At 32.8% G+C, this 12706-nt stretch overlaps 1 protein-coding gene across 1 annotated transcript in view; it reads right to left on the reverse strand.

Moving 5' to 3' along the window:
- Positions 1–2368: 2368 nt before the first annotated feature.
- LOC134249169 (uncharacterized) overlaps positions 2369–12706 on the reverse strand; it is a 40029-nt gene continuing 29691 nt past the window's right edge. Inside the window, exons 6-20 of the mRNA XM_062731545.1 lie at positions 10650–10820; positions 10068–10187; positions 9458–9535; positions 8850–8933; positions 7393–8367; positions 6978–7250; positions 6671–6838; positions 6055–6321; positions 5607–5786; positions 5257–5418; positions 5092–5115; positions 4668–4756; positions 4420–4445; positions 3066–4180; positions 2369–2799 (exon numbers count right to left, since the gene is read on the reverse strand). Coding sequence (XP_062587529.1) covers positions 2608–2799; positions 3066–4180; positions 4420–4445; positions 4668–4756; positions 5092–5115; positions 5257–5418; positions 5607–5786; positions 6055–6321; positions 6671–6838; positions 6978–7250; positions 7393–8367; positions 8850–8933; positions 9458–9535; positions 10068–10187; positions 10650–10820 — 3924 coding nt within the window. The 3' untranslated portion in view covers positions 2369–2607. The remainder of the gene's footprint in view (positions 2800–3065; positions 4181–4419; positions 4446–4667; positions 4757–5091; positions 5116–5256; positions 5419–5606; positions 5787–6054; positions 6322–6670; positions 6839–6977; positions 7251–7392; positions 8368–8849; positions 8934–9457; positions 9536–10067; positions 10188–10649; positions 10821–12706) is intronic.

A 12706-nucleotide genomic window follows, 5' to 3' on the forward strand; every position in this document is an offset into this window, starting at 1 on the left:
CCATTACTAGTAATTAAACACTGAATTGTCGACAGTGAGCACCACCTTTCAGTTACTACATCTTTTTTGACTTTGATTTTGGGATTCAAACTCCTTAACATCATTTCTTGAATTGATTGCAGTTTCTTGTTTAGAGCATTAATAGAGGGTGAAGCCCTGAACCAGTGAGAGCGAAGCTCTCTCTTTAAGTTATACAGGTATATTGAATTCCACCTAAAACTTTATTTTTATATTTTTGTAGGAGAGTAGAAAGAGGCTTGATAGAACATAACATTTAAGGAAGATCATGATTGAAAGGGAAAAGTGAGTGGAATGTGTAATCAGTAAAAAATGAAGAAAAGGAACAGTGATCAATGATTTAAAAAAAAGTCCAAAAATAGTGCAAATATGCGAAAAGAGCATAAAACATTGCGCCACTGGAAATTTTTAAGGTGGGATCAAGTGCCCTGGGGGATTCGGATTGAGCATCTCCCTTTTACCTTTTGAAACATTACGAAACGGGGGAATAGCAAACACAAAATTGTAAACAAAAAAGATGTGGGATCAGTTGTCATGGAAGAGTAAGCATTCCATGTCGACCGGTCGCACATGCGTTGTGCTTCATGTCATGATCGAAAAAAACCCATTAAAATCAAATACATGTACATTCAGTGTTTTTTAAAAATGTCTAAATAAGTATTAGAAATGCAGCAATTGACTTTTATGATATAAGAGGGTTTATACACTGACCTTATTGGCCAATCTAACACGAAGTTTAATGCTGACAAAAATGCATTTCTAATACTTATTTAGACATTTTTTAAAAAACACTGAATGTACATGTATTTGATTTTAATGGGTTTTTTTTCGATCATGGCATCTGATCCCACCTCTGATGTTTTGAAGGTCCGTGTTTGCTCTGCTCCTTTTTAACTGAATATTATCTCAATATGTTTCATCAAGGTCAAAGAAATTCAAAAGGTAAAACTATGTAGATGCTCTCAGACTTATCATTTAAATATAAATCAAAAGATTAGAGAAACAGTAAGCTTTGGTTAGTGACAAAAGAAATTTTGATATCACCAAATTGAAAAAGAATGTCATGTGGACGATGATTTTCCTTTCATTTTTATGCGCAGATTTATTCTGTGAAATAAAAACCAAAGCCATAAATTCTTTAAAAATATATTTCATCTAAATTCAATCATATTTCTGCAACAAAAATTTTCCTACCAAAAAGATCTATATTAAAAAAGACTTACAAAGAACTGCCCAGATGAATATTTTAAGTCTTTCATCTTCGAAACACAATGTACAATTGGTAATCACAGACAATATTCTGTAATTCCTATCATGATATCAATATTACAGTGTGTAACTGAGGCATTACATAATTAAATAAAAGAGTCATATCCCAAAAAGCAGTACATTGTAACACTTTTCTCTTCAAATTAAAAATTTGCCCACTGAATGCTAATGATATAAATATTACTTCTAAAGCTAGTTTAAAACCGACAAAGTCTATGTAGATAAATACGTTTTACATGTACATGTGTCATTTAAAAAAATCAAGAACACTGATAATATGGCAAAGAAGTACATGTAAAATACCTAAAAATATTCGACAAAAATCAGAGTAAGTGAAAATACATAAAAATTAATTTTCTGTTAAAATATAAGAAAAAACTGAACGTAATTTAGTTCTTTTTAATCGCATTTAAATACAATCATGATAATGACATATTATTACATACCAAAAAATAATACATGTAATACCTTTAAGTAAGAAAGTGAAGTTTTCATACATTTCTTCAGAGTTTGCTCTAGGTGTTGCCAATTAAATTTATTAATCAGTCAATATTTAAGCGTACACATTTACATGTAGATGGCTATAAAATCTTTTGTGTATATTCATGTACATCACAATCTACAATGCAGGCAAAGGTACACATATGAGATTTACTGATTTGATCAATGCCAATGAAATAAATATTCAGAAACTCCATACATCGTATAATTGAAATTTTAAAATAGGGATAAAAGCCAGTCAACATTAAGCATTTGGTAAATTCTCGTTTAACATTCTTCATGGGATTTATGTATCCCTACATTATACTTGGGTCTTCAAAAGGGAACACAACCTTATAAATACAAAAATAATAAACACAAGTTAATTTTAAAAAATAATCACCGTCTCACAAAGTGCACTCAACGATGTCTTACAAAATACCCGGCCTCTTGTGCGACACGAAATGCAAGGGTCGAAACTGTCAATCAAGAGGTATAGATAGAACTTCAAAGCTTACTTTAGATTTCAAAACCGTCGCCAGTAAAGAAAATCAAGTAAACCATGAATATTCTATCGAAGTTAACACATTTTCTTAAAATCATGATGCAAAAATAAATAAAACAATTTGAAAGGCATAGATAAATATTTCTCCACGACTGGAAAAAATGTCTTAAGTTACATATACCCGCCATAAATGTGCAAAATACAATTGAGGTACGTAAATGTGCAATTTGGTATATGCGTTTTAACTTTAAACAAAAAACTTATGGAATGGGATTCAAAAATAAATTAAAATAAATTATTGACTTCACATTTTCCAAATAATATGTAAGTCAAATTTATACTGAAGTTTCACTAAAAGGGGAATGAGAAATAGGTGTGGCAAGATCCTCATTAAAAACAATGTCTTGTGTTAAGGAGGCCGGCCCACTTGCGGCCCGTTCGGCTGACTTTGAACGAAATTTTTTCTTCTTTTCCTTTTTCTTTCCTCTGCTTTTACGACCATCATCCTCTTCGTGTAATTCTTGAAGCTGAAAAATAATAAAAGGTGGTTGTTACCTATGTCATTCGAAACACAAAAACCTCGAATCTCAATAAACACAGAGACCGCCAAGCATTTTCATACATTATCAATGAACAGAGAAGAGTATTATGCAAAATTCGTTATTTATAAACTTTGAGCAGTTTTGGAACATAAATTTGAACTTGATATAAAATCGCCAAGTTTTAAAATCAAACCCCTCGTTACAGTGCTATGAAATATTCATTTTGGTTTCGAAAGTAAGAGGGCACATACTTTTGGTAAAAGTCTCCTGTTCATCATTGATATCGGGGGTGTGGGTGGTGGAATGAGTGACCCTGATTCTATAGACTGTGCTTCGTGCATGACTGGAGTAGAAATTGGTGATTCACGTAAGCTTTCATTCCTTGATGAATAAGACGAGCTTGCATAAGCATCGCTGTGACTTAGATATTTGGAGCTGCCGCTCTCATTCGTGGAGCGGCTTTTCCGACCTTCCGTAAGTGAAGATGTCCGTTTTATTGACGGCTTCAGTCTTCGTTTCACAGCAGCAAAGAGTTCAAAAGGCGACAACGACGAATGTGCCCCAGGTGATGCAGCTGAAACACCACCCTCTGCTTGCGTGTTGTGTTCAGCAGAAGTATCCATGCTAACAGACTTTTTAAACAGTTTTCGTTTCTTCTTTGGGTGAGTTACTTTTAAATGCATTTCTCCCTGCTCAGTTTTATGTAATTTCGTTTCACTATCACTTGAAGAGCATCCATGTTTGTTATTAATTTCCTTTGTATATTCCATGTCAGTAAAGTTTGCTGAATCATCAGAAATTATAACTCCATTGTTCGCTATGGACAAATTGTTTTCACTTATAGATTTCATATTTGAAGGTTGTCCATCATTGTCCTCAACCTGTTCAAAAAATTTCCGTCGAGCATTTTCCTTAGAAACCCGAGCACTTTTAGTTGGAATATTAAGTTCCGACTTGGACTTTGGATTAGAAAGGTCTAAACTATTTTGTATATGTACTGGTGAAGCACCAGCAGATACAGCGTACCTGTCAGACTTTTCATTCAACATATTCAAAGACAAACTATTCGGAACTTTTCTTGACGTCGCAATTGTCGTCACTGTTGTTGAAACACTTTTTGAGCTTTGTGAGCTTACAGAAACGATTTGGTGAGACTTTGGTAACAAGAAAGTCGGTGGAGGAACAGGAAACTTGGATGTGACTCCTTCTTCATGATGGACATCAATCATGATTCTTTGGTGGCGGTCATTTACGGTTCCCGGCTCTGGGTCAATGGGCATCTCAACATCAGAGTCATCTGTTCTCACGTCCATCAGGTCCCCGGGTCCGTTAGAGCATATGTTTCTGTTTAACTTATTACTGAAAACTTAATCCTCAATTTTACCAAAACCAAATCATGGTAAAAAATTTTGCAAATCTCATAAAAATTGAAGTTATTTGTGTTTACACACACGAAAGAGGACAAAACGAGTCATTTTTTTCACACTATAACACTATTTTTGGAATCTTTCAAAGTTTGTCTCATATTTTGTTGGTGAAACAGATAAGTTTATGACATAATTGCTTCGTCCTTGAAGTCCCTTAAGTCAATGGTCAATCACAAACATAATTTAAATGAACTGGAAATACTTCTAGAGAATGCAAAAGAGGAAAAATAATTTTAACGAAAAAATCAATTATCAAAAATCAATGATGAGAATTTTAACTAAAATAATTTGAATATGTGATTGCCTCGAGTGACATATTATATTATTTCTGGTGCCAACGTTGTATATACGTTGTAAGAAGAAATTTGGAATTGTAATTTAATTTGACGTAAGTCATTTAATCCTATATTTTTAAACAATTCATACCTTCGCAATCGTCTTCTTTCGTCGTCTGTTGATCCTCTTGAACTTGGTCTTGACAAATTATCTGCTGCAAAGTGGATTTCCTTTAAGGACTAAAATGAATACAATATTGTATATAAAATATAAATTTACATTTCAACAGATTCATATTACATACAAATGAAATGTCAAGCTAATCATGAATAGAAATTAGGTACAAGCTCAGGATCAGCGTTTCAAAAAAAAAAATTAAATATAGTTAAAATTGACACAAAACCAGATACAATGCAGGTCAACATTTAAAAATATTCTTAATTTGACAATAATAACCATTCATTTCAGTAAGAGTTACCCTTCTTTTCAGTGGACAAATGGAAAGCCATGTATCTTACAATAAAAAGAATTTTAAAAAATTAATGAAATTCATAGTAAATTAAGGCATAATTACCTCTTTCATATATTGCAGCACAACCTGTAATGGGAAAAATCGTGAAATTCGTTAAAATACAAATTAGCCAGCACTTGGATGAATGAACAAGAAATTTTCTGGGTTTATTATTTCCTGCACTATAAAAATACATTAAATTGTATGATTTGGAAAATAAGTTTTTACCTCGTTTACTTTTTGCTTCATATCCATATTAGCATGGATGGAAAGTCTTTTAGATTCTGACGATGGCTTGGCTAATTGTTCTAATCTGAAAATGACGTCACATTCCACATCTGGGTTTTCAGAATCAATGACTATTGAGGCAAGCTCCCGCAACCTTGTCAACTGTGAGTATGTAGAAAACAAAAATTGCTGAAAAAATCGTTTATTGTATACAAATATATGATATCATTTTGTAATCAAATTATCTAATTCACTGAACGTCTGGCATGCAAATCCAATTTAAACCATTTAGATAAATTAAAATTTTAAACAAGCAACGTCGATGTTCAAATCGTCACATTAGTTCTTACCTCAGATAAGATATCTTCGATTCTTCTTTGATCCCGCTTATGTGTTCTGCGAAATTCCGCCAGACGACGGACAAGATCAACCTTGTCCTTCATTGTTGAACTTTGGTCTTTCTCAGAACGATGGCACATTTCAATCAATTTCTTCTTCAAGTCTTCAATTTCTTTTTTACTTGATTCAATCTAAACAAAATGAATTTGAAAATGATTGAATATATCATAAATGGAAAATTTTTACAACGTCATTTTTATAATGGACATTACATAAGTTTTCTTTTCATAGTACATACTTGTTTTCCTAATACAAGTAAACCTTTTCCTTGCCTTGATTTCATAAATATTTCTATACCTTTACAAATTTAAAATTAAAACCTTCGAATACAGAGGGAAAACGGTCTAGTACAGCTATTATTTTAAAGTTTAATATATACCAACTAAATAAACAACAAACCTGAGTAAGTCTCCTTTCTCTTAATAACTGTTCCTCGTCCAACTCCTTCCTGAGTCTTTTCATTTGCTCCAGTAAAGCCTTGCGCTCTCTTGAATGCTCATTATCCCGACATTTCAGTTGCCTTTGTAGGTCCATCGCCAGTTCATGTGCTTCATTAAGAAGTCTCTTTTGCTCAGCTCTCTCAGATTCCCATGCAACTTCCATTCGGCTTTGCATGTCTTTCGTTCTGTACGTGGAATATGCTACAGTATCCAGTTTTTCTTCCAACTGACAAAATAGAATTTCAATATTATTAGTAGTGCCCCGGTTCCGATTTTCTTACACAATTTTGTACCTCTAGCAGTTTTGTGAACAAGGCAGATATTTTACTGTTTTAACAGTATGAAAATAAAAAGAGATCAATACGACATGTTTAATGGTGAAATATATATTTAAAGCAACAAAATTTTCAATTCCTACAATTTCTGTTCTTGTAATATTTGTACATCTTGTAATATTGGTAAATAATAATTTAATTCTTTGCTCATGGTATCATAGATACTAATAAGTCAGGTTATATGACATTCAGTCATATGCTTCATTTTTAAAAAGTAGGAAATTAATAAAGAAAATACACCTGGTTTATATGACTTTGCATCCCTGATCTCTCTACTTCCCATTTTGATCGTTCTGACGTCATACGATTGACAATTTCAGCCCGTTCATATTCCTGGTCAGCAAGCTGCTGCTTCAATTCCTCCACTTTACCCTCAAGTTCAATGGCCAACTTCCGGCTGGATTCTATCTGTGAACATATTGAAAAAATTATATAATTTCAACTTCACTTATTGTTTCCTAGTCAGCAATTTGAAAGAAGAATTAACATGGTAACAATGTGGTTTATAAGTTTATCAGTTTTTGTTTTTCTCAGGGGGAAATTATACCTCCTTTATGTGCTTTTCAAGTACATTTCTTTCTTCTTTCCAATGTTCCAGGTCTTTGGTATAGGTTTCCTTCATAGTTCCCATTCCTTTTTGTACACCTTTTATCATCTCTTGATTAAGCACTTTTTCACGTTGAAGTTTATCAAGAACGCCAAGAAGTTTCATGTGCTCTTTTTGAAGATTTTCTAATCTTGTTTCGTATCTGACTTTCATTGCCAGGTATTCTGCACGGAGAACTTTCTCATGGTATTGAATTTGATAAGCCACATCTTCCTAAAATCAGGAGAGTTGAATCGTTGTCATGATAATACAATGTATTTCAAGATAAAGCTAACCTATTTATTGTCAGTTGCATAAAAAATAGAATGATATATATCAAGTTGAAAACAAATCTTTCTCGTAAACCCAATCTTACCTGTGCCCTTAATCTTTGAAGTTCCTCTTTCATTTTATCATTTGACGTCATTTCAGCCGTTAATTGACGTATCTTCTGCGTAAGCTCATCCTGTAATTTTAGCTTCTCACTCTTCAGGGTCCTCATGTTAGCCTCGTTTTCAATTTTCGTAACTCTAAAGTCGGTCGAAATTTTTTCTTTACTTTCCAACAACTTATGGGTTTCTTTTCGTAGAAGACCCACAATTTGACTTTCTTTTTTTGCTGCGGTCTCTTCGTATATTCGCAGCTTTTCTCTAGCTACATTGTAAGCTATTTCAATTTGTGAGCGGTCCTTGTTCCACAAGACCATTGCTTCGCTTAAGGCTTGTTTGGTTTTTTCCAATTCCTCCTGTAAACTAAAGTTATCTGTGTGAAGTTTACCAAGATTGGATGCCATGGTTTCCAAATCATTTTTAAGCTGTTTGTTATCCTGCTCCCATTCCGCTTTAGTGACATTTTGAGTTTTAGAATTTCCCGAAAGTTCATCGATTTCGTTTTGCTTTAATTCAATTGTTTCATTAAGTTCTGAAATTTCTTCGGCTTGATAATTAATTTCATCCTGTTTTGACTCTATTATGTCTTTTAAAGATTTGATGATATCTTCCTTTTCTTTTAATTTTTCATCTATTGGCTGCAATTTCTCGCGCAAATCTCGTATCTCATTATTTCTGTGCGAGATTTGATCGAGAAGTGATTGCAAGTCTTCTTCTCTCTGTTTGATTATTTCCTCTTGCTCATTCATGATCTCTTCCTTCCTTTTTAAAATATCTGAATTAACTGTTATTTTCTCTTCAATTTCCCTCAATTGTTTTTGTTTATTTCCAACATCTTCCTTGAATCCCTTAAGCGACCCTCTTAGCGCCTCCGAATCCGCGGTTAACTCTCGAAGTCGTTGCTGGGACTCAATCTTTTCTTTTTCAATGGCGGTACATTTTGATCTCCATTGTGCTTCTACCTAGGCAAATATTCATGAAGCAATGATCTAAGTTAGATCAATAGATATAAGATGCACGCATTCCAAAAAGGCACTTATGGTAATTCTGCCTCTAATTAATGAGCTACATTTTGTTCATTACATAAGCTATATGATACAAGTACCACTTATGAAACTCTCTACTGTTGTCAATTTATATAATGATTATATATACAATGTTTCAATTATCTACTTTGCAGACTTGTCAATGAGTTTTATTAGTTTTTATAAACTACTTAATGTTTTATATGATCTTTATCTGTTCAAGGTTATTATATAATTATATACTCTTCTGACGAAATATGCATCCTTTATGCTAAAGTTAATACTTTCATATTCATTTAGCATATTAGGTATGTTTCGTATGTTAAGAGGTATGTGAATGTGCATATATTGAATGATCATCAATGGGGTGTTTATAAAAGTTACGATGGTTAAGCAAACATAAATGTAAATTTGCTTACTTCATTCAATTGCTTTTCCAAACTTGCAATTCTTTCTCTGTAACTAGACACATCTATTGGGTTTTGCGATTTAGACGCGTCCCTCTGTAATATACATACACAACTCATTATCAAATTACATGTATAACCTCTTTAATTCCAAGGCTTAATTATCTTACCAACAATAAAAAGAACTAATTCGGGAAAACTAATTGAAATGTTTGCATGAACATGACAAAATGGTTAGCAGAAGATAACATGCCTACCAGAAGACAAGAAATTAGATGCACTCTTGCATTACTCATTGATGAATATGGATGCTTTTGTTTATAATTCTTTTCAAAGGAAGAAATGTTTTAATGAGATTATATCACTTATGCTCAATTCATGAAAGACGTATTATAAACACATTAATGATTTCGTTTGGCAGTTATTCAAATTGTAAATACACCATAAGAATTACATAACGTATTTATTCACATGCCAACAGCTTGCATAAAAATTTCAGCCATCAATTAGTGCCTGAATAATTGTTTTTAGTCAAATAGGTTAACAAGTCATTCTATATCGTTATAAAATTCATTTTTGTACATTTTTTTATACAGAACTAGTGGTTGATAACTACGTACTGTCGTCACATCAAATGAAGGTCTCTCATCAATATGATAAGATGGTGTCTTTTCGTTTTCCGACTCCTCACTTTCGGCCTGTAATATATATTTGTGAATATATTGATAACTGCAAATGATATTTGATATGTGAACATATCCGTGGGCAGCCATGTTACTTTCATCTTATTTTGATATTGAGAGAATATACCTAAAAATAAATCTTTCATTTAATGAGATTTCAAAATATCTTGCTAAAATGAAGTTAAATCAACGTTGTTGCCAAAGTGTTTTTTTTTTTCAAAATCAAAGTTTACTATAAAAATAAAGATTGCTATATATCAGGAAGTCCAGATCTTAATTGCATTTTCTTGCATTAAAAAGTTAAATACATATTTAAACATTATTTCAAAGTTTGGGATGAAACATGTTGAGATAATGAACAGTATTAAAAAGCTCTAAGTCTTTTAAACATCTATTTCCTATACCCAAATAGAAATACTATTCACAAGTAAGAATTTATAGAAAATCAGTCAAATTTAAGTATCCAGTTAGTTGACAAGTACTAAATAGTGAAAGTAAATGTTAAAAAAGTTAAAAAATAAAACTGAAAGGAGAAAAAGAAATATACATTTTCAGCGGCACAGGTAGCCCGCAGACATCGATTTTCCTCTTCTAGTGTGAACATTCGTTCCCGTAAGCCCTTTATTTGATCTGTTGCTATCTTCAAAAGTTTCTTTCCTTCTAAAATCTGCAAAATATACCATATATTTACTCAACTGTAAGTTCCAACCGTAATGTATCAAAGATATTCAGAATCTTTACAATGCAGTTGGATTATCGTAAGGCCACACACATTCCAGACTTTCGCTTTCATCATTTTGTTCTATTTACGTTTCCCCTCCGTGATATTTGTATCAAAGTATTACGTTTCGTTTATTTTGATAGCAACTCATCCTTAATGAGAGAGAGAGAGAACGTGGACATGGGAGTGAAGAATGCTAAGCATAAGTTAAAAACATATTATCTTCCAATACTTTTTAAAAGTAACAGACATATATAGAATAGTTTTCTATACAACAAACACGACAACATTCAAAATTATTAAAACATCTTTTACATTTACTCGAAAATAAACTTTTTTCTAAAGATTCTTAAAATTTCATGTAAAATTACTATTTATGATAAAATAATTCTTAAAATTCAAAACTACCTCTGCTTGAAGGAGTTCCTTCTCCCTAGCGAAAAGCTTGGCGTCGTCCGACATGGCGGTAGAGATGCTCTCTGTTGACACGAGAGCTAATTTCTTCTCTGTTGCCGCTAGTTTTTGTCTCTCCTCCGCCAACAGACGTTCCAAGCAGTCAATCCTTTTACGAAACTGGTTCTAAAGAATCAAGAATGTTTTCTCCTGAGTTAATTCAAGCGTCAAGAAATAAAGACAAGCAAATAAATTCTCCAATTTCTGAACCTTGTAGAAAAAGTAAAATTTCCAATTAAATTGTGCAGTTCAACAAATGTTTTCTTTACTTGTTTATCTGGTAAGTTTGGAATTGTCTTACACAACTGTTTCTAAGTGTGAGTTGTTTCAAGGATTAGTCTTGATGTTTATTAAGTATTATTTTGAATCTTTGATATGGTTGATAGGCAGGCTAACCAAGGACCACAAAAACGAAAAAAGAAAAGGAGTAATGTAATTGAAACTTAATTGAAAAATGGGGAAATTTTTGTTTTGTAATTATTCTGTCACTAAATGTATTTATGTGTAGCACCCTCGATTATTTACAAATACGAGTACACTTTCTGAAATGTCGTGTCCTTATCATCGTAATTACCAATCACCCAATCTGGAGAAAACGATGAGCATAGATATTCTCTACAATACTTAATTAGCAGGTTTGGAGAAAACACAACACAGAACTTTCTAGACAAAAAAAAAATTTTTGATGACTGTGGATGTGTTCCGCTTAATTGAACATGGCATTATAATTAAAGCAGACAAAAAAATCCAGTCCGTATCATCCGCCAGATATTCAAGAAAAAAGTTCAAAGAACTGGAGTAAAAAAAAATTACATATCTATAAATATATTAACATGGACAGGAATTGCTGTTAGTTCACAAGAGCTGGAAAAATAAGGCAGAATTAAAATATCTGAAATTGCTTTTATTTTATGCCAAAGAAATTAAGCAATTCGATTCATATCATGTTGAAAAGAAGATGAGAAATAATTAGGGAAGCCATTTAATTGGAAGCATACTAAGGAACTTGAGAGAATCAGAGAGAAAGATTATGTTAGCTTTAATATCAAATTGGTAAAGGCAGCAATAATTTTAGAAGGTAACAAAAGATTAACCGAATGACCTGATGACCTTGCTCTGGGTGTAGCACTTGGTACGTTTGTATCAAGTCTATGTACAAGCATCATGTCACAGGGCAATGTAAATAATAATACTATTTCTTCTCTTTATGTATAGTTTAGGGCATCAGAATACAAGATAACAGAGGTATTAAATGTATATTAAATTTCAATAATGAAGACAAGATTGTTGTTAAATTGCAGCATACGCTACTGTGTTCCCAGGCTAAGACATGTTATGGTTGAAGGAGTGAAAAATGTCCCAAGTACCAAGTCAAAAAGATTGATTGATTTCTATTATTTTACGTCCCATTTGAGATTTTTGCATTCATGAAGAGAAGTCACCAAATACTGGCAAATGGCTTCAAATTTCGACTTTGCGCAATGGCCAAGTTAGAGATGGATCTATATCGTACCAACGTCTGCCGTGACACGTGATCTCGAGCTCTACAGAAGGACACGCAACTTTCACTTCAAATTGCTGAGCACATGGCGAAGGGAACAGTTGCTACTTATTTTTTTATCGACTTAGGTTAGTCATGGCTAAATTTCGATCGCACGACCCTCCGATCCGATCACGAAAGAGCCACTTAATCGACTGGGTTACCAGTTACCATGACGATCCTTTCAACAAGGAAGAAAAGCAACAAAACCAGAGAATTCACTCTGTTTTACTTTTTTTAAGAAGCGTTGGTTTTAATAATTGCAATGCCATAAGCACGATTTCTTTTCAAGATTTTCGATTTCTAGAGATGGTTCTTAATGTTAATACACGTATGACGAATCTGCTGCTTATGGTTGGACATTCGGTTAAATCTGTGCTCCTGAGAGTCATTTTGTCTTCAGGTCACTTAAACCCAAATCATATTTTGAGAACATTGTGCACATTTGGCAAATGCCAAATTTTAAGTCTTT

This window comes from Saccostrea cucullata, unplaced genomic scaffold (genome assembly GCF_032062105.1).
Source record: "Saccostrea cucullata isolate Sc308-1 unplaced genomic scaffold, CSIRO_AGI_Scuc_v1 ctg25, whole genome shotgun sequence".
In the NCBI taxonomy this organism is placed as follows: Eukaryota; Metazoa; Mollusca; class Bivalvia; order Ostreida; family Ostreidae; genus Saccostrea; species Saccostrea cuccullata.